General features: G+C 41.8%; 1 protein-coding gene across 1 annotated transcript; it reads left to right on the plus strand.

The window, feature by feature from the left end:
- SUMO1 (small ubiquitin like modifier 1) lies at positions 1–26,770 on the plus strand. Its single transcript, XM_030209756.1, has 5 exons — positions 1–174; positions 4,149–4,223; positions 6,762–6,839; positions 15,122–15,193; positions 25,908–26,770. The coding sequence occupies exons 1-5, from the start codon at positions 163–165 to the stop codon at positions 25,974–25,976; spliced, it is 306 nt and encodes a 101-aa protein (XP_030065616.1). The 5' UTR covers positions 1–162; the 3' UTR covers positions 25,977–26,770.
- The last annotated feature ends 401 nt before the right edge of the window (positions 26,771–27,171 follow it).

Raw genomic sequence — 27,171 nt, forward strand, 5'->3', positions numbered from 1 at the left:
GAAGTCCCGCCTGTCTGGGCTGTTGTTGTCGTCTCGGTGCTGCGGGCAGGCAGCCGGGAAGCTTCGTGGTGCGAAGTAATAGTAATAACACGGACGCTAAGGATTGTTCTCACCACCGAAGGCACGGACGGAGGGGACGCACCGGTTGCGGCCGTTGCCGCCATGTCTGATCAGGTGCGAGACGGCGGGAGGGAGGGAGCGGGGCCTAGGAGAGGAATAATCCGTTTAACCGGCCTGTGTTGGGCCTGTTCGTTATGACGTGAGGACCGCGGTCGGTCCGCCTTTGCCGCGGCACGAGAGGCAGAGGCCAAGTCTGCCTGGCAGCCTCTCATTCCGTGTTTCTGCTCCGAGACAGCCGATGCCCGGCCTGCAGCGGATGTAGAGATCAACAATACGCCTAGGTCTGCTCGCTACCATGGGCAGCAAGAAAAGAATCGTTTGCAAGGGGGGGGGGGGGGGGGGGGGGGGGAACGAGGGAAAGATTGGTTTGCTTTATTTTGCCAGCCTGCTGTTTCTGCTAGGAACGCGCGTTTGTGGAAGCAATAACTTTCAGATTACAAAGATAATGTTAAGACGAATGTTAAAACTGTTGTGGAGCAATCTGCAACTGAGATGGACCAGTATCTTCCACGTCTGTACTGTAATGCTGTGCATGTAAGAACAACTCGTGCTCAACACAGTATGGCTCTATCCTACCTACCTGCGGACTTAGGAAATGCAACATATTTGTTAAGATTGAAATATTATTTCTCATTATTGATATGAGAGTTGACTTTACTATTGCAGATGGCCTTAGCAATGGCAATCCAAACTACTGTCCCAAAAATAGTAATTTCTAAGATTATTCTTGTTGATGGATTAATCATATCTCTAAAAATCAGGACAAACTATGGAACACTATGCTTTCCTTAACGATTTTCAACATATTATTGTGATCCTATAAATTCAATTTGGGGGAATTTCCTGGGTATATGGGAGTTTTTTGATCATGATCCATCATGGTTTAACTAGGAGTGTGATTTTATGATGATACTTGGGGTGTAAACCATTTGCATTTACTGTTCACTCAACCCCAAAAGCAATAACATTATCTTTGAGAAAATATAGTTGCATGCACTAAGTTTTTAGGCTAATGTAGAAAGGCTTGCAGGTCGCTGGGTGAATGGCTTCTGATGCAAATTTATTTCTGTGCCATGCAGGAACTTAATGATAAACAAATTTAAAGTGCACAGAACTTGAGTGTTAATCAGGGTGAAGCTAGCTGGGCACATGTGCACAAAGCGTTTGCATGAACCACGAGTTCTTGTGCACAGGTCCTAACAAAACTAAGTGTGGGCACACATTGACCGCTGCACTTAAATATTAGTCTCACAAAAATTTCTTGCACATAAAAATTTTGCAAAACTGATGCTTATACACAGAATAGCTTTGATGTGTGCTTTTGTTTGAACACATGCACATGATTGTTATCGCCCTGCAGTCATTTAGACTTGCAGCCCTTTCTGGTTGTGAAAGAAGACAAAACTGGCAGTTAAATTCTCTCTGCTGCACCTTCTATGCTGCCCCAGACTTAACAAAACATTTCACACATTGTGTACATGTTAAGAGTCACTGTTTCCTTCTCTGCATTGCATGGAATTACACTAATGCATCCATTAACATACATTTTAATGTAGTGTGTGGCAATCCGCACAAGCTAACCCCCAAGCTCAATCTCTTCTAGCGTTATGTGGCCACTAATGTGTTTATAAAGCCTTTAGACTTGCAGTAGCTTTTTGTATCTGTTCTTTTGTAAAGTATGTAGGGCTTAGCCTTTTTCTCCCCTTATTAATGCAGAACATTTTCTGGCAGTATTGTATACTTTTTTTTAAATGAGTGCATACTACAGACCGTATTTTGGTCAGGTACTAACCTTCATATCTGTATATTAAAAAATGTAAAAATAATATTGGCAAAATCATTTTTTTTAATAACAATTTTGAAGATTCCATCCCAGAGCTTTCAGTAGCCTTCTTGGAAAGCCAGCTGTCCAAGCATCAAGCCTTTTTTTAAAAATCAGATTTGGGTGCTTCTGATTGTCTCGCCTTTGCTCCTTCCCCTCTCAATTTAAACTGTATATTTTCATATTGTGCCAAGTTTGTACATCATAATATCTCATGAACCATTTTTCATACAATTTGTCTCACTAGGAATCTGGAATTCTTGATCTTCAACTGACTCATAACACGATAGATAAACCAAGACTAGTCACCATTTATGATCATCAGGACAAATAAGAAATTATAGATGCTATTTGTAATGGAAGGGTGTTGAAAAATCACAAAATGAACGTGGATCATAACCTATCGTATAATTCTAGGGTGTTCCCATGGGCAGGAGTTATCCGGTTAGATATCTGAAAGCGGGAGGCAAAAAATGACTGAATTAACTTCTCATCCCTTTCTTTGCTTTACAGCATGACTTGGTTGCCCCTTAAATAGTTTCAGAAAATTATGATATGGTGACTCCTGACTGCCCTTAACTCAGCCCTGGTTTTGATTGAATCATGACTATCTGACAACCACCTCGTTCTCAAGTCTACCAAAACTGTCGCCTGCTATATAACCCATTCCTCTTCCTCTCCTTCTCTTTCCCCAATACTCTTAAACGCTTCTGTTTCTCTGGTGTCCCATTTCAAGTATTTAGGTATTACACTAGATCAGTAACTCACTTTTACACACCAAATTGCCTTCCTCGCTTGGGCTTGTTTCCTCACTTTATGACAATTTAAGACCGTCGGAACCTAATTAGATACCTCCTCACAAGACACTCCTTTATACACTTTTGATTTCTTGCCTCGACTATTGTAACACTGTCAACATAATACTACCACAATACGCTGGTTGTTGTGTTCAAACAATCCAGAATACTGTTGCTTGGATTCTTCTGCATGCTTCTAGGTTTGACCATATCATGACCCTCTTTATTTAATTGCATTGGGTACTAATCTTTTTTTGCATCCACTACAAAATTCTAGTTTTAGCTCACAAGATTCTCTATTCAGATCTCCTGTCTTCTTTCCTCTCTTGTTTCATACTCCCCCCCCCCCCCCCCCCCCGAGACTTTGCTCGCTTAATGACAACTGTCTTAGAATCCCCTCCTTAAGAGGCCCATTTTGACTCTACACTTTCCCATGCCTTCTTCTGGCTTGCCCTCTCCCTATGGATCTCTCAACCTTCTTTAATCTGTTTAGTGCTCTTACTCTAGTTTAAGATCTTTCTTGAAGACCTAGCTGTTTGAAAAGGCGTTCTTTATCCTTGCTAACCCAAAAATCCACTAGCTTTCTGCTCTGACCTCTCCTTTCTCCCTTTCCCTTCTCCTCTGTCTTTTTCATCTATTTCAATTATTGACTTCCTTTCTTATTATTTCCATTGTTTTAGATTTTTGTACATCACTTTTCTATCCTTGTGACAAAAGGCGATTAAGAAAAATAATTCAAATCAAATTTGTAACTAACTAATATAGGAAGTAAAAAGTTTACTTTTTTTTTTGTTTACTCTTATGTTTTCCTCTAACCTTGTTTTCCCCTCTGCTTATAAGTAAAAATGTTAACACTTGTTAGCTCTTATTTAATAAGTTTCAAAATGGGTCATAGGCTCCTAAAGCTCAGATATAACAAAGTTGGCTCAGTATAAAGTATCACAGCTTGCAAAGAAATTTATTTAAGGTGTTGTGTCCTTACTGCATATTCTGGGTTAACTCTTTTTTAGTACTAGATCTCCTTCTTGGGCTGTGTACTTTCTCAGTGTGCTGTTTATCCAGGTGCTGATACAGCACCGTGGAGACTAGAGACTTTGATCATGTTTAGTCTGAATTGCTGAGAAAAGTGCTGCAAAACCTGAGGAGCTATCTAAATAGACATTTTATAACAATGTATGAATAAAATGAGATAATTCTGGAATATGTGCATTGCATACATCCCAAAGCAAGGGTACACTGTCAGTTTTGCAACCCAGTGATGAGAGCCACCTGGACCAGCACTGCTTTTGCTGTTGTGTTTTAAGGACTTCTTAAAATGTATTTCTGCAACTGCTGCTGCTGATCTGGGATGACAGAATCTGTATTTCTTTATGATATGGATATCTATAAAATGTTGTTTTATTTTGTAGGAAGCCAAACCTTCGACTGAAGACTTGGGAGACAAGAAAGAAGGGGAGTATATCAAACTGAAGGTCATTGGCCAGGTGAGAGGCCTTCACTGATAAAGTTGACTCCAGCTTTTCTTTCCATTTTCACCACATGTCCAGATGAATGTTGGCTGAGATCAAATAGTTTTGATGTAGTTTAAGATGCTATTCGTAGACATCAACAGGAAGTGTTAGAGTTGGGGGAGGGGGAACCCTGAAATGCCATGCTACTATAGTCCATTGTCTTCCAGCTTGAGTCCATGTGCTGCCTCCTACTACTAATATTTTACCAGTGCTTTTTTAAAAATTATTTATAGAATTGTAAATACATTTACATAAGTATACACTTGTTACATAAATACAGAAGGAAATACTCATCACTGGGAAAATCTCCCAGCTTAATCAAAGAATAAAAATAAATCAATAAAAGCAATTCATTCTTCCTTAGACCACTAAAGGGTGGGGGAGTGGTATCACTAAGGAGAAGGAAATCCCAATATAAGAAGAAATATACAAAGTAAAGGCCTTAACACCATTCACAGCTACTATAGCGTAATCCATTCAGTTACTTAACAACCTTCTTGAGCTCCAGGAAGGCTTTCAAATGTTCAGGGGCAAACCCCCTCCCCCATGTATTATGACCCCCCCCCCACAACCGCACCAAACATTTACATGGATACACCAACTTAAAAGTAGCTCCAAGATTAAGAGTTTCTTGTCTATAAGCTAAAAAAGCCTTCCTATGATCTTGGGTTAATTTGGTGACATACAGATAAATCCACTCTTTTTGTCCATGGAAAATAAAAGCTGTGAATGACGGAAATAGACATTCATCACATTATTCAAATCCTGTTCAAAGACAAATAAGGCCACCAAAGTGGACCTCAAAGTTCTTTCTAAGATTGATTCCTCAAGAATATCTGAGATATTAGCCAAATACAACTGTTTTTCTTTGATGTGCTTCACTAGCACTTCACCCTGATCTTTCTTCCAGGTAACATCCATGTAGAACACCTTATTTAAAGGGTGAATTAACTCAGAAGAAAACTGCAGAATCTCAATAAGGTATTTTTTAAACATATCTAATGGTGGTAATCCAGAAACGTAAAGAAAATTTATATTTTAAGATTCTTACATTCTAAGATTCAAGCGCCTATTGAAATTTTGCAGTTGCACTAATTTGTCTTTTGCAACCAAATTTTGAAAATCTTGGAGGAATTTAATATCCTAATGTACTTTCTGGAAACGGCTGGAGGAGTTTTTCTTTAAATCCTCTACTGCTGCAGACAGATTATCCATCTTAGTCACAAGAAAAGTTACCTCGTCAGATGATTTCTTCACTGTAGCAGAGAGATCAAGAAGAACCTTCCAGATGGATTCAAGAGAAACCGCCATGGGTTGAAGAGAGAGCTCCCTTCCACATGATGATTCAGCTCCACGGTGTTACTGAGGTGGTACGCTGTTCTCACCCAAGGTCTCCCGCGTCGATTCTTGCGACCCATTGATAGCCTCCAGCATCACCTCTTGTAACGCTGGACACAGCGGTTGACATGGATCCGGGGGGAGAAAGAGTGGTGGTGTAGTTCATAGCAGCAGGACTTCCTTCTTCCTGCCACACAGCAGAGCCTACAACCCTGGTCTGTCCAGTTGTGCTCCCGGTAGAGTAGAATTCAATCCGCTGCTGTATTGGAGGCGAAGAGAGACTCGGCAAGATAGCAGTTCTGATGACTCCCTTCCTTTTTGTATGCAGCATTACTAGAGAAGAAATCGAGGTAACCCAAAACGGGAAAAAGAGGATCAGCTGCTCAACTGAACGGGTGCGTGTTGCCATCTTGGCCACTTCCCATACCACTGCTTTTACAGCAAAGCATATCGCCCATCGTTAAATTCAAGTAAAATTTAGAATGCAGACACACAAGGCTTGCTCAGTAACTAAACATCACTATGTGGAGAGACTTTGGGTTGATTCCTAACTCAAGGCTTCTACTCCTTGGGCTGCCCAAAACTTAGGATGTTCTGAGGACAGAGTATCGGCCATCGCGCCACCTATAGGCTGCATTTAGGGCCCATGATTGCAGGGTTCTAGAAGTACTGGACTAAAGTGAGTTGGGAGGACATATAAAACAAGGGAGAAACACATGAATAGTTGCAAATGAATGCTCATTTTGCCTGATCTTAGCCCCAACCCAGAAAAGCAGGAGGAAACAGACATTCTAAAAGAAACAAGTACTAATAAGTATCCCCATTATAATAGCAGCACTTGCTACTATAATGGGGATATTCACTTCACTCATATATTTCATCTGGACTTTCTTACCCTGGTCAGGTGCTTGACTGACTTGGACTTTAGTCTCACTTGTTATTGTGCACTTGAGCTAATTCCACTTCCTGTACAGATTGTGTCTGTTGTTTGTTTTTTTTAAATTCCGTTATTAGATTGCGTTAGTAACCTATATTGGGCATTAGATAAAGCTGATCCTTCTATGCTGGTAGTGTTTGCCTGTCTATAGAGCAGTGCATTGCTTCTGCTCTGTTCACTGTGCGTGTTTCCAAGCAAAGCAGATATGTTGAAACGTTTTGTGTTTTTATTCACAGGACAGTAGTGAAATCCATTTCAAGGTGAAAATGACAACACATCTCAAGAAGCTCAAAGAATCATACTGTCAAAGACAGGTTGGTGAAAACAATGACATTTTGTATGAAATGTAGAGTAGACAATATCTCATGTAGCATAGCATGTTTACAAAAACATTTATTTTCCTGTTCTATAGAAAATTTATTTGTCTGTGATTCACTATGTTGGATATACAGCATTAGGAAATCACTTTTCAGTGGTCAAACAACACAATCAGAATAAATAACTTAATGCTTGCATCCACACAGCATGCACCTGAGTTCAAAGACAGTCTAAAGACCAAACATATTATCTGTTTAGACTTCAGTGGCTCTGAAGAATTAGCCCATATTTTTTTAAAAGCCTTTTTTCCCCAGAATTGGGCATTTTTACCAAGAAGTGGTCATATGATTCTGCTTGTCATATACGTTCAGTGGATTAAGATTTTATTTATTTATTACATTTGTACCCCGCGCTTTCCCACACATTTGCAGGCTCAATGCGGCTTACATAGTTATTACAATTACAATAGCAAAGTCTTAGAGGAGAATATTATAAGCAGTGAACATGAGGTTTTGAAGAATGAGTAAGTTGAGTATTAATGGAAAGTCCCAAGAAAGCTAAATCTGGCATTCAGATATCACTTTTTGCTAGAACTGTTGGCTTGATATGTTTCTAAGTGTCTTTAATTTCCTCTAGCATTTATTAACTACACTTAGGAGGCAATTTTATAACTGGCCATCCCCTGTTTAGGTGCCCAGTGTTGTGTGGGAAGCGACTATTTGAATACCGGCATGCCCAAAGTTAGGCACCAGGTCAGTGGCAGGCATAAATTAGGTGCACCTAAGTGCAGCATTCGATGTCTGTAACTTACAGTATTCTGTAAGTTAGATATGTAAGTGGCAGATATATCTGTCACAGCTATGGTCCACCCACGTGTATGACCCTCATGCAGTTATGCATTAAAATGTTTAGATGCTCTCTTATGCATGTAAGTGCATTATGCACTAATCCAGTGGTTCCCAAACCTGGTCCTGGAGGCACCCCAGCCAGTCAGGCTTTCATGATACCCACAATGAATATTCGTGAGAGAAATTTGCATGCACTTTATCTACTGCATGCAAATCTGTCTCATGAATATATAACCTGACTAGCTGAGGTACCTCCAGGACCAGGATTGGGAGTCACTGCGCTAGTCTATAATTGCACGTTTGCAGTTATAGAATTGCATTTCACATTTGTAGATCCTGAAAGGTATATGTAAAAAAGTTTCTCTCCTCCTGATTTCTCCTATTATTTAGCACATATGTCCCACTGAATGGTTTCTGATTTTTAAATATGATGTAATATTAGACAAAGGGAAGGGGTGGGAATATATAACATAGTAACATAGTAGATGACGGCAGAAAAAGACCTGCATGGTCCATCCAGTCTGCCCAACAAGATAAACTCATATGTGTATACCTTACCTTGATTTGTACGTGCCTTTTTCAGGGCACAGACCGTACAAGTCTGCCCAGCAGTATTTCCCGCCTCCCATCACTGGCTCCGGCACAGACCGTATAAGTCTGCCCTCCACTATCCTCGTCTCCCAACCACCAACCTCTCTTCACCCACCTGCTCCGCCACCCAATTTTGGCTAAGCTTCTGAGGATCCATTCCTACTGCACAGGATTCCTTTATGCATATCCCACGCATGTTTGAATTCCGTTACCGTTTTCATCTCCACCACCTCCCGCGGGAGGGCATTCCAAGCATCCACCACCCTCTCTGTGAAAAAATACTTCCTGACATCTTTTTTGAGTCTGCCCCCTTCAATCTCATTTCATGTCCTCTCGTTCTACCGCCTTTCCATCTCTGGAAAAGATTTGTTTGCGGATTAATACCTTTCAAGTATTTGAACGTCTGTATCATATCACCCCTGTTCCTCCTTTCCTCTGTTCAGGTCAGCAAGTCTCTGCTCATACGTCTTGGAGCGCAAATCCCATACCATTCTCGTAGCTTTTCTTTGCACCGCTTCCATTTTTTTAACATCCTTCGCAAGGTACGGCCTCCAAAACTGAACACAATACTCCAGGTGGGGCCTCACCAACGACTTGTACAGGGGCATCAACACTTCCTTTCTTCTGCTGATCACACCTCTCTCTATACAGCCTAGCAACCTTCTCGCTACGGCCACCGCCTTGTCACACTCGTCGCCTTCAGATCCTCGGATACTATCACCCCAAGATCCCTCTCCTCCTCAATACCTATCAGACTCTCACCGCCTAACACATACGTCTCTCGTGGGTTTCTACTCCCTAAATGCATCACTTTGCATTTCTTCGCATTGAATTTTAATTGCCAAACCTTAGACCATTGTTCTAGCTTCCTCAGATCCTTTTTCATGCTTTCCACTCCCTCCATGGTGTCCACTGTGTTGCAAATCTTAGTATCATCCGCAAATAGGCAAACTTCTAACCCTTCAGCAATGTCACTCACAAATATATTGAACAGAATCGGCCCCAGCACCGATCCCTGAGGCACTCCACTACTCACCTTTCCCTCCTCCGAGCGAACTCCATTTACCACCACCCGCTGTCGTCTATCCGTCAACCAGTTCCTAATCCAGTTCACCACTTCAGGACCTATCTTCAGCCCATCTAGTTTATTTAAGAACCTCCTGTGGGGAACCGATGATTCAATTCTCCAGTTACCCAATCAAAGAATTCAGTGAGATTCGTTTGGCACGATTTCCCTCTGGTAAAACCATGTTGTCTCGGATCTTGCAACTTATTGGCTTCCAGGAAATTCACTATCCTTTCCTTCAGCATCGCTTTCATTACTTTTCCAATAACCAAAGTGAGGCTTACCGGCCCGTAGTTTCCAGCTTCTTCCCTATCACCACTTTTGTGAAGAGGGACCACCTCCGCCGTTCTCCAATCCCTCGGAACCTCTCCCGTCTCCAAGGATTTATTAAACAAATCTTTAAGAGGACCCGCCAGAACCTCTCTGAGCTCCCTCAATATTCTGGGATGGATCCCGTCCGGTCCCATGGCTTTGTCCACCTTTAGCTTTCCAAGTTGTTGATACACACTCTCTTCCGTGAACGGTGCTCTATCCATTCCATTCTCAGGTGTACTTTTGCCAGTCCCTCGCGGTCCTTCTCCAGGATTTTCTTCAGTGAAAACAGAACAAAAGTATCTATTTAGCAAATTTGCTTTTTCTTCATCATTATCTACATAGCGGTTCGCTGTATCTTTTAGTCTCACAATTCCCTTTTTAGTCATTTTCCTTTCACTAATATACCTGAAGAAATTTTTGTCGCCCCTCCTTATATTTCTAGCCATTTGTTCTTCCGCTTGTGCCTTCGCCAGTCGTACCTCTCTCTTGGCTTCTTTCAGTTTCATCCGGTATTCCTCCCCGTGTTCCTCTTCTTGAGATTTTCTATATTTCTGGAATGCTAACTCTTTAGCCTTTATTTTCTCAGCCACTTGCTTGGAGAACCATATCGGTTTCCTTTTTCTCTTGCTTTTATTTACTCTCCTTACATAAAGGTCTGTGGCCCTATTTATTACTTCTTTCAGCCTGGACCACTGCCCTTCCACTTCTTGTACGTCCTCCCAGCCCATCATCTCCTTCCTCAGGTATTCCCCCATTTTACTAAAGTCAGCACGATTGAAATCCAGGACTTTGAGTTTAGAGTGGCCGCCCTCCACTTCAGCCGTTATATCAAACCAAACCGTTTGATGGTCACTGCTTCCCAGGTGTGCACCCACTTGGACATTTAACACACTATCCCCATTTGTGAGCACCAGATCCAGCATCGCTCCCTCCCTCGTGTGTTCCGTCACCATCTGTCTGAGCAGAGCACTTTGGAAAGCATCCACGATCTCTCTACTTCTTTCCAATTTGGCAGACGGAACCTTCCAATCTACATCCGCCAGATTGAAATCTCCCATCAACAGAACCTCTTTTTTCTTTCCTAATTTTTGAAGATCTGCGATCAGATCTTTATCTAGTTCCTCTAATTGTGTCGGGGGGTCTGTAGACAACACCCACGTGGACAGAGGTTCTATCATCTCTTTTTAAGGTGATCCATATCGCTTCTTCTTTTCCCCAGGTCCCTGTCATTTCAGTCGCCATGATATCATTCCTCACATACAGAGCTACTCCTCCACCTTTACGACCCTCTCTATCCTTCCTAAATAGATTATAGCCTGGTATGCTTGCATCCCATTCGTGGGAACCATTGAGCCACGTCTCTGTGATTGCAACAACATCTAAGTCTGCCTCCAACATCAGAGCTTGAAGGTCATGAACTTTATTGCATAGACTACGAGCATTTGTGGCCATCGCTTTCCATCTATATTTCTTGGTATGTGTTTCAACATTAGTGATTTGGGGGTGTCTTTTCACTTTGGGTACCTTCATGACTTTTTGGGGGTGTCTTTTCACTTTGGGTACCTTCATGTCTTTTTGTTCCAGCTTTATTGCTTTTCCTCTGCCTCAGTTCTAATTGAGGAGCATTACAGTGCTGTAATGGAGCAAAAGAATTTTTTAGTGGCAACACTTGTGCGGGCAGATGCTTCTGTGTCACATGACGAAGTCTGCCTGAGCCTACTGTGAACCATCTGTTCTTATGTGGTTTTATTCTTTGAGGGAGTGGTGAGAAGCTATTTTTGTGTGCAGTCCTAGAAGCTGCTTTAATTGTATCCAATTCTTACATTACTTTATTGAGCTCTTGTTTAAACCTAGATAGCTGAAGACAGATAGGACAAGCTTTAAGTCTCTAGATGATTGGCCATGAAACTAAAGCACCACAATTATTGCAGAGAATAAAAGTCATCCTGATTGGTTGAAATGGGTATGAACAGGTGTACTATGTTGGGTTAACAGTCTGCAAATAGTCTGTTGACAATTTAAGGCTATGTGTCAGTTCTAGTACTGTGTTGTTGAACAACAGAACATATTTGGTTGCTGTTTACAGAAAAAGGAACCTGAGTAAAAGCAAAGTTTTTAAATTATTATATCATTTAGTTATGGTTGTTGGATAACTTGTCCCTTTTCACCCATGTGAAAAAGTAACTGGCCCCTTTGTTAATCTTCCAATTGACCAAATTTAATTGATAATTAGATTTAGCTGATTGAACACAGTCAGACTTGAAGCCAGTCCTGTTGAACGCAATCTTATCATGTGAGTGTAGTGGTCACCACGAAGTTTCTACAAGAACATTATGCCACAATCTAAGGAAAGTGCAGAAGAGGTGAGAAAATAATATGTTAAAATATGAGTTGGAAAAAGACTACAAAGCCATTTCTAAAGTTCTGGGACTGCACTAAATCACAATAAGAACCATTATCGCCAAATGGAGAAGGAACAGTGGTGAATCTTTCCAGGAGTGGCAGGCCTGCCAAAATTACTTTAATGGCACAGTGATAAAGCATCCCAGAAGAATATCCAGAGAACTACAGGCCTTTCTAGCCTTAGCTGAGTTCATGTTCATGACTAGAATAAGAAAGAGACTGGGTTGCAAAGTGGAAATCGTTGGTATACAACATCAATGCTTGTCCTATTTGCAAAAACACACCTGGCTGATCCTGAGCCTTTGAGTTAATGTTCTATGGACAGATGAGTCAAAAGTGGAACTCTTTGGGAAAGCACAGGTCCCATTATGTCTGGTGTAAAGCAAATACAACATTCCACAGTAAGAACATCATACCGAAAGGCAAACATGATTGTTGTGGTGGTGTGATGATGTAGGGATGTTTTGTTGCCTCAGGACCTGGAAAACTTACCATTATTGAGGGAACCATGAATTCTGCACTGTACAAGAAAATTCTTAAGCAGAATGTACGGTTATCTATCCATGAACTGACGTGCAATTGGGTTATGCAGCAAAACAGTGATCAAAAACAGAAAGCAAGTCTATATCTGAATGACTGAGGAGAAACAAAATTAAAACTTTGCACTGGCCTAGTCAAAGTCCTGAGCTCAATAGAGAAGCTGTGGCAGGACCTGAAACAAACAGTTCATGCTCAAAAACCTACAAATGTGTCAGAATTAAATCAGTTCTGCAGAGAAGAGTGGGCTAATATTGGTCAACAATGCTATGAAAGACTGATATGGGCAGACTGGATGGACCATGCAGGTCTTTTTCTGCCGTCATCTACTATGTATGTATGTTATGTAAATATAGGAAGCATTTTGTTGTAATTATTGCTGTTAAAGGTGGTGTAACCAGTTATTAAGTTTAGGGAGAGTTAGTTTTTCACATGGGTGATATGGGTGTTGGATAACTTTGGCTCTTAAATAAATGAAGTAATAATTTAAAAACTGTGTTGTGTTTTACTCAGGATCCCTTTGCCTAATATTACATTTTGTTTATAGATCAGAAACCATTCAGTGTGACGTTTATGCAATAATAGTGGAAATAGGGATGGGGCAAAAAAATTTTTACATCACTGTAAGGCAGTGATTTTCATCCTTTTTCATCCCACAGCACTCTTACAAGGCACAAAAATTGTCAAGGCACACCACTGGAATCTCTCATCACGCAGAATGAGGGTTTCTTCTACATCTCAACCTCCAGTCCCTGGCCCTCACAGTATCTGAAGTACTTGATCTGGAAGGTCATATTTTTGGTGGCTGTTGCTTCAGCTCACAGGGTCATTGAGCTTCAGGACTTAGTAGTAGATCCACCTTACACTAAATTTCATCATAACAGAGTAGTTCTCTGCATGCACCCTGAGTTCCTGCCTAAGGTTGTGTCTGCATTCTATCTATACAATTCAATCGTTCTTGCTCATTCTTTCCCAAACTTCATGCTTATCCTAGCGCACTGCACACCTTGGACTGCAAGTGAGCATTGGCATTTTACTTGGAGTGGATTTGGCCCTATAGACAGTCGCCCAGCTTTTTGTTTCTTTTGATCTCAACAGGATAGGGGTTGTCATTGGGAAATGCACAATTTCCAATTGGCTGGCAGATTGCATTTCTTTCACTTACGCCCAAGTTGGGCTGACTTTTGAGGGTCATATTGAGGCTCATAATGTCAGAGCATTGCTGGGTCGGTAGCCCACTAGCCTGTATAGAAGAGATTTGAAAAGCTGCAATGTGTTCTTCAGTGTACACATTCAATTCCCACTATTGCCTAGAGCAGGATACCAGACGTGATTGATAGTTCTGCAGAATTTGTTTGGGGTCTAGAATCCAGCTCCACATCCCCTAGGCCCGTTTGTTCTGTTCCAGGCTGCACTCTCGTACAGTATGCATATAGTCTCAGGTTAATTCGTTGCAAGGTTTTATTGTCCTACTGTTGTTTTCGGTGAGCCTGGTAGCTGTTCCCACATGTGAGAATGTGGCCTGCTTGTCCTACTGCTGTTTTCGGTGAACCTGGTAGATGTTCCCACATGTGAGAATGTGGCCTGCTTGTCCTTGGAGAACATAAGGATACTTACCTGTAGCAGGTATTCTCTGAGGATAGCAGGCCATTCATTCTTGCATACCCTCCCACCTCCCCTTGGAGTGGTCTCCTGTCCTGATAACTATACTGTTGTACTAATGGCCCCATGCTCTCACGGTGGGCAGGAAGGCACTCCTTCATGCGAGGTGAGGACACTGTCATGTGAGTTTAAAGCTGTGCTACACTTTTTAAGCATTCCGTGCTGAGCAACATGGATGACGTCACCCATATGTGAGAATGAATGGCCTACTGTCCTTGTAGTATGCTTGCATATGTGCCAGTGTCTGTATATTGCAGTCTCACATAAAATTGAATTCTTGTGTGCTGCATGCATGCAGTTGATGAAACTGTTTGGTCACTGTAGAATAGGACGTGTCCTGAATAGTAATTTATCTATTATGTAGCTGAACTCGAACCGGAGAGATATAGTACAGCTCTATTACAATGTACTGTGTTGTGACATTTCCTCCTCATTCCTTAGGTTTTTATTTCAGCTGAATATTGTGCAATTTAACTTCCACTGGAATTTAATTTTCATTTGAAGGAGCTTCAAAAAGTTTCTCTTTTCTTTCTGACTCCCTTACTGTATCCTTCTATCAGTGTTTAGCAGGGAGCAGAATGGTAGAACTACTTCTGTCGCCACTCTGAAACCCTACAGACCTGTTTAGCAGGTGATATCACAGGAGTGGAACTTAGGCTAAACGTCTACCTAATGGTTGGGAATGCTTCTTAAGCCCCAGCTGTGCCATGTGTAGAACTCACAAGGGAGCATGAAAGGGTATTGCTTGAGTGGTTTAAGTGTTGTTTAACACACACAATAGTCCTCATTGTATAAAGCTGTATGGTTACATGGCTGGCAGGTTTCAGAAACATGTTTTTGTTTGTTTGTTTTATAGGGTGTTCCAATGAACTCACTCAGGTTTCTCTTCGAAGGTCAAAGAATTTCTGATCATCATACCCCAAAAGAGGTGAGTTTCCTTTTGAAGTTAATGTATGTAGATGCAGACACTGGGTCTTACTGGGTTTCACCCATCACACACATTCTTTTCTAACTGTATTCCTGTTTATTCAGCAGTAATAATTGAATGCAGGGTTGCATATTTATCATGTGAAGATCCCTATCCTATTAATGGTTCTTGACCTTATTTGATTTCTGACATTCCTAGTCTATCGTACCTATTTTCAAATCAGTACCTAGGCTTAGCTGACTTGGTCATCTGCAATAAGGAAAACCTCCACTATGGGTATATAACTTCATTGTGGAATAGTATTAACATAATTTTTTTTTCAAATAATAATAATCTTGGTATCCTGACCAGATCTGTACTTGTGGGTTGTACCTTTCAACCAGTGATGGAGACAGAGAAAACAATGCTGCGTGCTCTGTTCTGTAAGGTAATTGTTCAGCTCCAGCATTTCTCTATTTCTCTGTCTCCAGCAGGTGTGATAGTCAGGTATACAGCTCTGGACTGATTTGATCAGAAAAGCCCCTGTAAGGGGAGGAATTAGGAACAGGAGAACGAAATAGAGGAGTATTCCCCTTAAATTCTTTCAACCTCTCTCCCCCCCCCCCCCCCCCCCCATGGTATTTTAAAAAAAGATACATAAAAACTGGAAAAAAGCTCGGTGGAAGCACAGTAACAAAAGTCACAGTATTGCTGAGCCAGGCACAGAGGTGAGCCAGCATTGTTTAGTGATGAGGTAGGTAGAATAGGTGGTGAAAGTTAAAGGCACTGTTCAAAAAAATGGAAAGCAGACCCTGATGAACAAACGGGGTGAGCAAGCACAGGTAAGTTGGATGTGGAGAGAGACTTTTTTAAGGAAACTTGCTGCAACGGAACTGATACTAAAAACTGCACCAACTACATCTGAAGCAAAAACCCCATGAATGGATTAGTTGAACCCATTGGACGACTAAGGAGTGCTCAGGGCAGATAAGTAATAGAATAATTTTTTTTGCCTCGGTCTGTCTTGAGGTGGATGTTGGTTGATATTCACATCAGAAACCTTCTTTGGTGGGGATGATCTGGAGCAACTAAAGCATTTCACTGTATAAGTTTAGATAATATAATGGATGAAATGGACAAACTGAAGAGCAACAAATTGACAGGACCAGCCAATATTTCACCTCAGAGTCCTGAAAGAGCTAAATATGAAATAGATTGCAGATGAACAGGTTAGCAGTCATTTGAAACAGCCATGATAATCAAGGATTGGGGGAAGCCAGTGTTACACCAATTTTTAAAAAGGTTTTTAGGAATGATCTGAGAAACTATAGACTAGGTGAGCCTTATACCAGTGCCGGGTAAATGATTGAATCTGTACCAACAAATAAAATTACTGACCATGTAGATAATTTTTTTATTGCATTAAAAAAGTACAAGTATATAGCACATCAGAAAAAAATACTTGAAACTAAAAAATAAAAATAGCGGGAAGGCACAATTTGGTACATCCCCGGAAACTGATTACTGTTACATATGGAAAGGAAAGACTTCATAAACCATTACATATAGCAAATATAAACTCTCCCTAAGAAACGTATAGGAGAGAGCTAGACGGAAGGGAGGAAATCAGAGCTGGCTATTTACCCATCAGAAATACTGTAAGCTGAAATAACTCAAAAAAAAAAAATACCCCCACACTTGTCCCCTATGTACTTTGACACATTAACAAGGATAGTTAAGCCAAAATAGGCCCCAGTCTGCAATACCCTTGATCTAATCAAAATAAATTATTGTCTTCTGCTCTGGATTGGCCTGGTTACATCAGGTAAAACTCATATCATCTTCTCCAGAAACTTCACATCTCTTTGTACAAAATGTTTGAATGCGAGACTTAGCTGACTTTGTCTTTTCAAAGTTGCAGCAGAAACCTCTAAGTCTGTGACATATTAAGAATGGTCTAGTGAGTCCAAAGAAAGATTCCGAGTTTACTCCTTCAGTTTTTCTTTTTTAAACGATGGTAGATAATGGGGCTCATTTTCAAAGTACTTAGACATGTGGACGGGCATTTTCGATATGATGTCTAAGTCGATTTTGGACGTTTTGCACAAACTGTCCAAAATCCAAATGGGAAAGAAGGCCAATTTAAAAAAAAATCTTATCTTTTTTTTTTTTTTTTTTCAAAAATACTGTTTTGAAACAAGGTTTTTTGATCTGGACGTTTTGTTTTGGTCCATTTTCGAAAAAACCCCGAATAGGTGCAAAACGTAGAGATTCATGCCATTGGGATGTAGGCGGAGCCAGCATTTTTAGTAGAATGGTCCTCCACACATCCCAGGATAGCAGTAAGGGACCCTGGTGTCCTTTTCTGTGCACTTCATAAATATGCTCCCAGGTACACATCTCACCTTTGCTCCCTTATCTTGTCCCCTGAGCCCTCCAAAACCCACTCAAAATCCACTGTACACCACTACAGTAATCCTTAAGCCTGAAGGGGGCACCTATATATGGGTGCAGTAGGGTTTTGGTGATCTTGGGACGGGTCACAGTTTCCACCACAAGTGTGACAGGTAGAGGGAGATAGGTAACTGGGTCCCCTACTGTGTACTGCATCGACCACTACACTACTCCAGGGGACCTTCATGCTGTTCTAATAGACCTGACTGTAACATCTGCAGCTGTCATAGAGGCTGGTAAGTCATATTTTTATTCACATTTTTGGGGGCTGGGAGGGGGTCAGTGACCACTGGTGGGGGTATTGAGGGGAGTCATCCCTGATTCCCTCCAGTGGTCATCTAGTCATTTAGGGTACCTTTTGTGTTCTTTTTTTTTTTTTTTTTTTTTTTGTTCTGAAAACGGGTCTAGACCAAAATGTCTGGTTTTAGTCCTGGATGTTTTTTGTTTTGTTATGGCTGTTAGGTGCACCTAATCCCACCTTTGAAATGCCCCGACATGCCCCCCCTCCCCCCTTGTGATTTTACTATGCTTCTGACGACTTCATAGAAAAACGTCTAAAGATAGGTTTCGAAAATACTGATTTGGACATTTTTCTGAGAAAACGTCCAAATGCTGCTTTATGCCGCTTTTTAGATGTTTTTCTTTTTTGATAATGAGTCCCAAAGCTTTGTGTGTCTAAGTGCTTTGAAAATGAGCCCCCATATGCCTAGCAATTGGAGGGCAAGTATTCTCAGGAAACTTTAAAACTTCAAAGAAATACTCTCTCAGTACATTGAGAAATTGTGGTACAGTGAAACACTGCTTGTATGCATCCCATTATTGCACATGTTCGGATTCTGCATGATGGCAACATGCCTCCCAATGAACTGAATTAATACATGGGACTTGTTTATGTGCAGTATAATACTTCAGTAATTTTATTCTGACAGTGAATAAAGATTTTGTAGTTTTTGCTGCTTCTGGTGTGAGCTGGGCTTTGCACTGCTCTTCATCACATGGCTGATACCTGTTCACCCCCTTATATCTGAACAACATGTCTTGCTTGGCTTCATTTTTTTTTTTTCACGGCATCCTTGTTGCGATTGCTAATAGTGTAATGTGGAATCTTTCTGGCATCTGTGCTGACCTTTTACTGTACAAAGATTTGCAGTGATGAACAGTGCCAGCAAACCCCAGACTGTGACTGAGAGGGGCCAAGACAGCAAGGCCCTACAGTAAACAACCACTGAACAAAGCCCCATGAATGAACCTTCTTCCCCCCCTCCCCCGCTTCCCAGAAAGCAAAGGTCAGACATACTTAGCACCCACCATCGATTGCACCGCATTGCATACCTTTGAGTCCCCCTCCATTCCCCCTCCCCCCCCCCAAAGCAGAAAAGGAAGCCCACACAATAGTCGCTGAGAAGAATGAAAGAATTTGCAAGGAAGGTGCATATCGCCAGCCAAAAACAGACAAAAATAACAGTATATTTATCTGTAGAACGCATCTAGTTTGAGAAGATAGGTTTTCCTTGCTTCAGCATGGACTCTGCAGACAAGCTGATACTGTTGTTTGTTAGTACTATAAAGTCCTTTTCCATTACATAGCTTCCCACTGTTCCAGAACCTGTGGGATAGTTGTGTCCATCAACCAGCAGGTGGCAGTAGAGAACTGTAAACTCAGTTGAGACATCTTTCTTAACATCCAGTCCAGCTCCTCAGTATTTTCTATCTTCAGTAGGTGGATAGACACACTTTTCACCCGATGGTTCTGGGTGATTTGCCCCTGGTCCAGTTGGTTAACTGGTCCCCAGTTGAGTTTTGCAGGTGGCTTGAGTCTGCAGAGTCATATCTGGAGGTCTTCAGGTCCCTGTCTGTGGTGCCCCACGGATTTGCTTATTCCTTGCCTTCATCTTTTCCCTGTTTCCTGTGGAGCTCTCCTTTTCCAGCACACCATAAATTCCTTGCTGGCGCTCTGGGCCATTGATCCAGTTCCCTAGTCGGAATAGGGACAAGGCAGGTACTCCATATACTTCATTGTCCTAAAGAAAGAAGGCACCTTTTGTCCAGTCTTAGATTTCAGAGGTCTAAACTGCTGCCTCCGAGTGTCCCACTTTCACATGGAGACACTAAGAACAGTCATATCCTCAGTTCAAGTGTAAGAATTTCTCATTGCCCTCAGTTTCAATGAGGCTTACTCACATATACCCATATGGCTGCCGCATTAGAGGCCTACATTTTGCGGTGCTGTATCGTCACTTCCAGTTCAGGGCTTTGCTCTTCAGTCTCGCCACGGCTCCAAGAATGTTTACCAAGGTGATGGTGGTGGCCTTCCTTTGGCCACAGGGAATCAAAGTTCACCCGTATCTCGTCGACTGGCTTATTCATGTATCACCCTATTTGGACAGTGTGGCAGCGACAGACATTTGCCATCTTCTGCAGTTGTTGGGTGATCAATTTCTAGAAGAGCAGACTAACTCCATCGCAGACGCTTGAGTATCTGGGCATTCTATTCAATACAGGATGGGAGAGGATCTTCCTCACAGAGTGCAGGAGGTCGAAGCTGGTTTAAAAGATTCATCTTCTCAGTCAAGGCAGGCCCAGGGTCTGGGATTATGTCCAGGTTCTGGGGTCAGTGACGGCAACAGTGAAAGTGGTGCAATGGGCAAGGGCTCATACACGGCCATTACATGAATCTCTGGTGTAACAGAAGTATGACTGGCATTTTCAGCCGAAGTCCAAACCTGGATTTCAGTCCAGTTTGGGTGTGGAATCTGAACCCCAAATTTGGATGGCTTCTACCATGGGGTCTGTACAAGGATCTGTTTAACATATTCATAAATGGTCATTAGATAGGAGTTATGAGAGGTGATCAAATTTACAGATGGTACAAAATTATTCAAAGTTGCTTAAAACAGCAGAGGATTGTGAGGCTATGCAGAGAGAACTTGGGAGACTGGGCATCTATATGGCAGATGTCATTTAATATGGACAGATAGAAAGGGATGCACATAGGGAAAAATAATCCTTGCTACAGTTAGAGAATACTAGGTTCTTTTTCTCAGTTCAGAAGGTGTTTTTTTTTTTTCCAGTTTAATTTTAATTCACAAAAAGGCAAACAAAAACTGTTGCAAAAGTTCACTAGTGAGTACAAGAAGCAAGATATTACATAAGTACATAAGAATTGCTATACTGGGAAAGACCAAAGGTCCATCGAGCCCAGCATCCTGTTTCCAACAGTGGCCAATCCAGGTCACAAATACCCGGCAAGATCCCAAAAATGTACAAAACATTTTATACTGCTTATCCCAGAAATAGTGGATTTTCCCCAAGTCCATTTAATAACGGTCTATGGACTTTTAATTTAGGAAGCCGTCCAAACCTTTTTTAAATCCGCCAAGCTAACCACCTTTACCACATTCTCTGGCAATGAATTCCAGAGTTTAATTACACGTTGAATGAAGAAAAATTTTTCCCGATTCGTTTTAAATTTACTACATTGTAGCTTCATCGCATGCCCCCTAGTCCTAGTATTTTTGGAAAGTGTGAACAGACGCTTCACATCTACCCGTTCAACTCCACTCATTATTATATAGACCTCTATCATATCTCCCTCAGCTGCCTTTTCTCCAAGCTGAAGAGCCCTAGCTGCTTTAGCCTTTCCTCATAGGGAAGTCGTCCCATCCCCTTTATCATTTTCGTCGCCCTTCTCTGCACCTTTTCTAATTCCACTATATCTTTTTCGAGATGTGGCGAACAGAATTGAATATTCGAGTTGTGGTCGCACCATGGAGCAATACAAAGGCATTATAACATCCTCATTTTTGTTTTCCATTCCTTTCCTAATAATACCTAACATTCTATTTGTTTTCTTAGCCGCAGCAGCACACTGAGCAGAAGGTTTCGATAATACTGTCGGGGACGCCCAAATCTCAACATTTAGGTCGACCGAAGAGATGGTCAACCTAAATGTTGAGATGGTCGACCTTAGAGATGGGCGACTTCGGTTTTTGGCGCTAATGGAAACCGAGGACGCCCATCTCAAAAACGACCAAATCCAAGGCATTTGGTCGTGGGAGGAGCCAGCATTCGTAGTGCACTGGTCCCCTTACATACCAGGACACCACCCGGGCACCCTAGGGGGCACTGCAGTGGACTTCACAAATTGCTCCCAGGTGCATAGCTCCCTTACCTTGTGTGCTGAGCCCCCCAAAACCCACTCCCCACAACTGCACACCACTACCATAGCCCTTAGGGATGAAGGGGGGCACCTACATTTGGGTACAGTGGGTTTCGTGTTGGTTTTGGAGGGCTCACATTTACTACCACAAGTGTAACAGGTAGGGGGGTAGGGGTGGGCCTGGGTCCGCCTGCCTGAAGTGCACTGCACCCACTAAAAACTTCTCCAGGGACCTGCATACTGCTGTCATGGAGCTGGGTATGACATTTGAGGCTGGAAAAAAATGTTTTTTAATTTTTTTTTGGGTGGGAGGGGGTTGGTGACCACTGGGAGAGTAATGGGAGGTCATCCCTGATTTCCTCCAGTGGTCATCTGGTTAGTTCGGGCACCTTTTCGAGACTTGGTCCTGAAAAAAAGGGAGCAAGTAAAGTCGGCCAAATGCTCGTCAGGGACGCCCTTCTTTTTTCCATTATCGGCTGAGGACACCCATCTTTTAAGCACGCCCCCGTCCCGCCTTCGGTACACTGCCGACACGCCCCTGGGAACTTTGGTTGCCCCTGCGACGGAAAGCAGTTGAGGACGCCCAAAATCGGCTTTCGATTATGCCGATTTGGGCGACCCTGAGAGAAGGACGCCCATCTCCTGATTTGTGGCGGAAGATGGGCACCCTTCTCTTTCGAAAATGCCCCTGATTGTCAGCCATCATCCTCATAGTTCTGTGTTAGCAGGGGTTGAAATGCTTGGAGTGCCAGACGGATGATCCTCCTCTCCAGAAGACTGATCAACCACACCTGAGGTCCAGTGCTCCATATCTACTGGGCCTTGACAGTGCGCCTAAAGGCCATTTAAGCTGACATCTGTCATTACCACTAACCAATCTGGTGGCTCCAGCTTCATACTGCGAGCCATGCTGACTCTGTCCAGCCACCAGCTCAGACTGTACCTCGCTTCTTCCTGCAAGAGAAGGCGCATTTCCAGAACTTCCAACTGGGGAGACCATCGAGAAAGCAAGGCATTCTGAAGCAGGTGCATGTGAGCTCTGGCCCAAGGTATCACTATCATTGCTGCTATGGAGTTAAGAACTTGCACAAAGTAACATTCCATTGGTCTCTGCTGCCTGAAAATACCTCAAGCTTGAACTTGCAGCTTCTGGATCCTCCTCTCCAGAAGGAAATCCTCTTCTTCCATAGGCATGTATGCCTCAGACTGAAGGCATTATGATATTGATAAAAGTCCGGGAAGTTAAAGTTTTAATTTATACAAGGCAATCCCTCAAACACTTATTGCCCTGTAAACCTTAGTCAAGATGATATCCAGGTATTTGTAAGACAAAATGCTGGGTTCTTAGGAGTCACCAGCCAAGAAGGAGATCTTGGCATTACTGTGGACGGTACATAGACATTTTCAGCCCAGTTTCCTGCTGCTGCTAAAGAAGCAAATAGAATGTTAGGGATTATTAAAAAGAAATGGAGATTAAAAATGAAAATATCATTATGCCTCTGTGGAGGTCCCTGATGCAATCATACTTTTGAGTATTTTGTGCAGTTTTGGTCGCCTATGTCAGAAAACAATAGTGGAACTAGAAAAGGTTCAGAGAAGGGTGAAAATTGATAAAGTGGATCAAACACCTCTCTAAACAAGTTAGGGCTCTTTAGCTTGGAGAAAAAAAATGGCTGCGAGGGGATATGATAGAAGTTTATAAAACTGAATCAGATGGAATGGTTTAATAGGGAACGGTTGTTTAGCTTTTCAAACAATACAAAACCAAGAGAACAATCCATGAAATGAATGACCAGCAGATTGAAAACAAATGGTAGAAAGTTTTTCAGTCAGTACATAATTGAGCTGTAGTATCTGTTGCTGGAGAATGTGGTTAAGGCAACTAGCAACACGATGTAAAAGAGGCTTGGGCAAGTTCTGGCCCTACCCTCTGGAGCAGCCTTCCTCTGACTCTACACCTAGAATGTTCCTTTGAAAAATTTAAAACAGATTTTAAAACTTTTCTCTTTAGAGATACATATCAGTTATGACCCCCTCCCCCCCGGCTAATCCTTATCTAGAGGAATCTATGTCAAGTAACTCTGAACTCTGCAAGACTACCAATCTACTTTCTATCATTTATTGTATTTCTTCACCTTTTTTCAGAATGTTATTATTGTAAACCGCTCTGAAAGGTCCCTAAAGGGTGGTAAATAAGTCCATAAAAATTTAGCCAGGAGACCTGGGAAAGCTATTAATCATCCCTGGAAATGAGGTATGAGAAATATATCTACTTTTGGGGATCAGCCAGGTTCTTGTGACCGGATTGGCCACTGTCTGTTCTAGACTCTGTGGACCTTGGTCTTTCTCAGCATAGCTTTTTTTTTTTGTACTTCACCATTTGGCTTCTTGGGGCCTTTATTCATTAAAAAAATGTTTCAATAGGCACAGTCTAATTCATCACAATCTGTGTTAATCCAGTGTCCAGTAGTTGCAAGTGCAGTGCTCCCAGATTACCCAAAGAATACAAGACCCTTTCTGTGCACTTTGGAGCTAGATTTTATTCCATAGGATGGTACAGTTCAGACTGGGGGAGGAGTGCTAAGCTGCTGCCAGCATCAGAGTGATGTCCTGTGCAGTGGGCCAGCAGTGTCATTAGAAAGGGGACCTCTCTTCCCCCCCCAGATCTCTGAGAATACCTGCTTTTTATGAAAATTGATGAGACCTAGGCATACTCATTTGGTGAATAACTTTACTACAGAATCCTGCTGTACAGATCCACATTCAGATTCAAACTTTTGCCTTCAATTGTACATAAGTGCTCTGCTCTATGCTGTTTGACTCCTTTTCAAAAGCACTGGGTTAGGCCCCAGTTTGATAAAAAGAGTTTAACAGATTGAAGCAACCCTATGAAAAATCCAGCACTCCAGATCCTGATTTTTCTCATTCTGTGGTTATGGGGAAGAATATTAGTAAATATGGCCCTTACTGAAATGCAATAGACTTTTTTTGCAGAGACTTATCAGTTTTCTTGGATTAACCATGTTAAACTGGCATATTGCTATTGCCATGATAAGAATAAATTAATAAATTAAATGTATATATAGATAAATTCTACCATCTGATTCAAAACCACACTTTTTGATAAATGCCTATTAATTTTTGAGTTTTGTGGTGGAGGGGCTAGATCTACATATATCTATATAATCTGTCTACAGCAAACATGGCAGAATTGGCGCTAGGAAACCAGCTGCAGTTCAGAGCTGAACAAAGTAGTAGATCTTCTGGTAGCAATACTGTAAGTTGCTTATTCATTCGGTAGAACAGTTGTACAAGTTATAGGGGTGGGGGGGGGGAGAAAGTGGAAAGTGAATGGATGAGCTTATGGTGAGTTGGTGGTATGCTGTGATAGGAGAATTTGTGCTTGGGGTTGTGTTTTAAATGGAAGCTATTGCTTCTTTTGTGCACCTGGCTTGTGTGGTGATCCTCAGGGGGAAACAGTACATCTGGAACTGCCACATCACCCTGGGACATCAAAGGAGTAGAGCAGGTGTTTCAGGAATAATGGTTAATACTCAGAGGGGATGTTTGACTTGCAGAGTGGAGGAAGGAGTTTGAATGTGGCTCAGGTAGCATTTCTGGTACTGGTATAAGAATAATGCAGTTACTCACTGTTTGTCTTCTAATTAATTTTTATTAAACTTCCATTTCAAGGAAACTTCTATTCCTCCTCTTTTGTCAGTTTTCCGCCCAATGAAAATAGAAAAATGTAAACATAAATTTAACATCTTTACTAGGGGCTGACTTAGGTGGTCTGGATGTGTGTGTTTGTGTGATGTTTGGCATTTGGGGGTCTCAGTTTCCAGAGCTGAAATGATGACATACTAGGGTGTACTACTTAAGTGTCTCCTGATGGCCTCATAATGCAGCAGCATAGATGGATGCTCCCTAGTTGTAGGCTACTGCAGTGTAGAGAATGGTTCCAGGGTTTGATGGAGGCAAACAAGGGATGATGCCCTGTGCTAGGATGAGTATGTGAGTGATCTTAATTCTGGTTGACTTTTTATGCAATGCCTTGTATTTCTTGGAGAAAAAAAAAGCAGTGCGTTCACATGTAACAGATTTTTATTTCTGTTTTCACAGCTGGGAATGGAAGAGGAAGATGTGATTGAAGTCTATCAGGAACAAACAGGGGGACACTCGAAAGTCTAAATCGGCTTGATGTTCTTTTAATTTTTTTGCTCTGGATTCTGGGGTTTTTTCATTAATCTTTATTTTTAAATAATAGTTCTTTTTGTAACGTGTTGTTCAGCACTGAACTGAAACTGGCAATGTGTTGCCGGCAGTTTGCTTTCCACCCTTCTGGTAGTGTAACTCCTTTCATTTGTTTATCCATTCATTTCCACTCGGTTCTCATGCACCTGTTGCAGCTCCCAACCTTCCCCAGCAGACTCGCATTCATGTGCATCTGTGCACTCACCAGCGCTGTGCATTACAGTCACTGAGTTGCCCACTGCAACTAGCAACCTCGTGAGAGCCATACCAGCCACGCTGATCGGGCATGTCCTGCAGCCCAGCCCTGACGTTTACTGGGGAAGATGGGAAAAGGGTTTTTTTTTTTTTCTGAAGATATGGACAGTGGTAAAACAAAAGCCAGTTTTCAACAATGAAAGAGCCTACGTCTTGTCTCGTCTCGTTTGAACCAAGGGAGGAAAATCCAGTACATTACAGTTTATTCCAGATGTGAATTTTCATTTTTAAAGTGAAGTCAAAAAGCAGTTGTGATTCTGAAATCTTGGCAAGAGCTTAGGTAAAATATTCGTTTTATTTTTTTTTCTCTAGCTTTAGCAGCCCATACCCAGTTACTCATTCCAGCATACACACCTTACACGACCAGTTCTTAAATTTGCAATTTTTATTTGCAGTGCTTTGGTCTGGGATGAGGATTTTGGAAGGGCATTTGTCTGTATCAGCTTCAGTACAATAAAATAATGTTTTTAAAACAAGAACAATTTGCTGGTTTATTTTTCATACATTTGTACGTAAGCACAAAGGTTTACCATGCTGGGTCTCCACATTTCCAACTATTTTCTTGTAAGGGAAGTGGAAGTATAAAGGCATGGCAGAATAGCTTCAGAGGTGAAAGGGAATAGATATACATCCTTTCTGTGGTTATAATAAGAGGTTTACATATTATACAGGTAATTATTTTGTACATGGGGCAATGGAGGGTTAAGAGACTTGCCTAGAGTTGCAAGGAGCTTTTCAGTGGGAATCAAACCTGGTTCTCAGGCCACTGCACTAACCATTTGGGCTGCTTGAATTAAAGAAGTTAAATTTAAGATTTGTTGGTTGATTCCTAGGTTGTGCAATGGCTTGAATTTGGTAAAGCCAACATAAGGGAGGT

This window comes from Microcaecilia unicolor, chromosome 7 (genome assembly GCF_901765095.1).
Source record: "Microcaecilia unicolor chromosome 7, aMicUni1.1, whole genome shotgun sequence".
NCBI classification, from domain to species: domain Eukaryota; kingdom Metazoa; phylum Chordata; class Amphibia; order Gymnophiona; family Siphonopidae; genus Microcaecilia; species Microcaecilia unicolor.

Bases quoted from the DNA above. Each gene is read 5' to 3' on its own strand.
- SUMO1 (XM_030209756.1), top strand. The intron at 4,224-6,761 runs GTGAGAGGCCTT...TTTTATTCACAG, and splicing joins AACTGAAGGTCATTGGCCAG to GACAGTAGTGAAATCCATTT. The intron at 15,194-25,907 runs GTGAGTTTCCTT...CTGTTTTCACAG, and splicing joins ATCATCATACCCCAAAAGAG to CTGGGAATGGAAGAGGAAGA.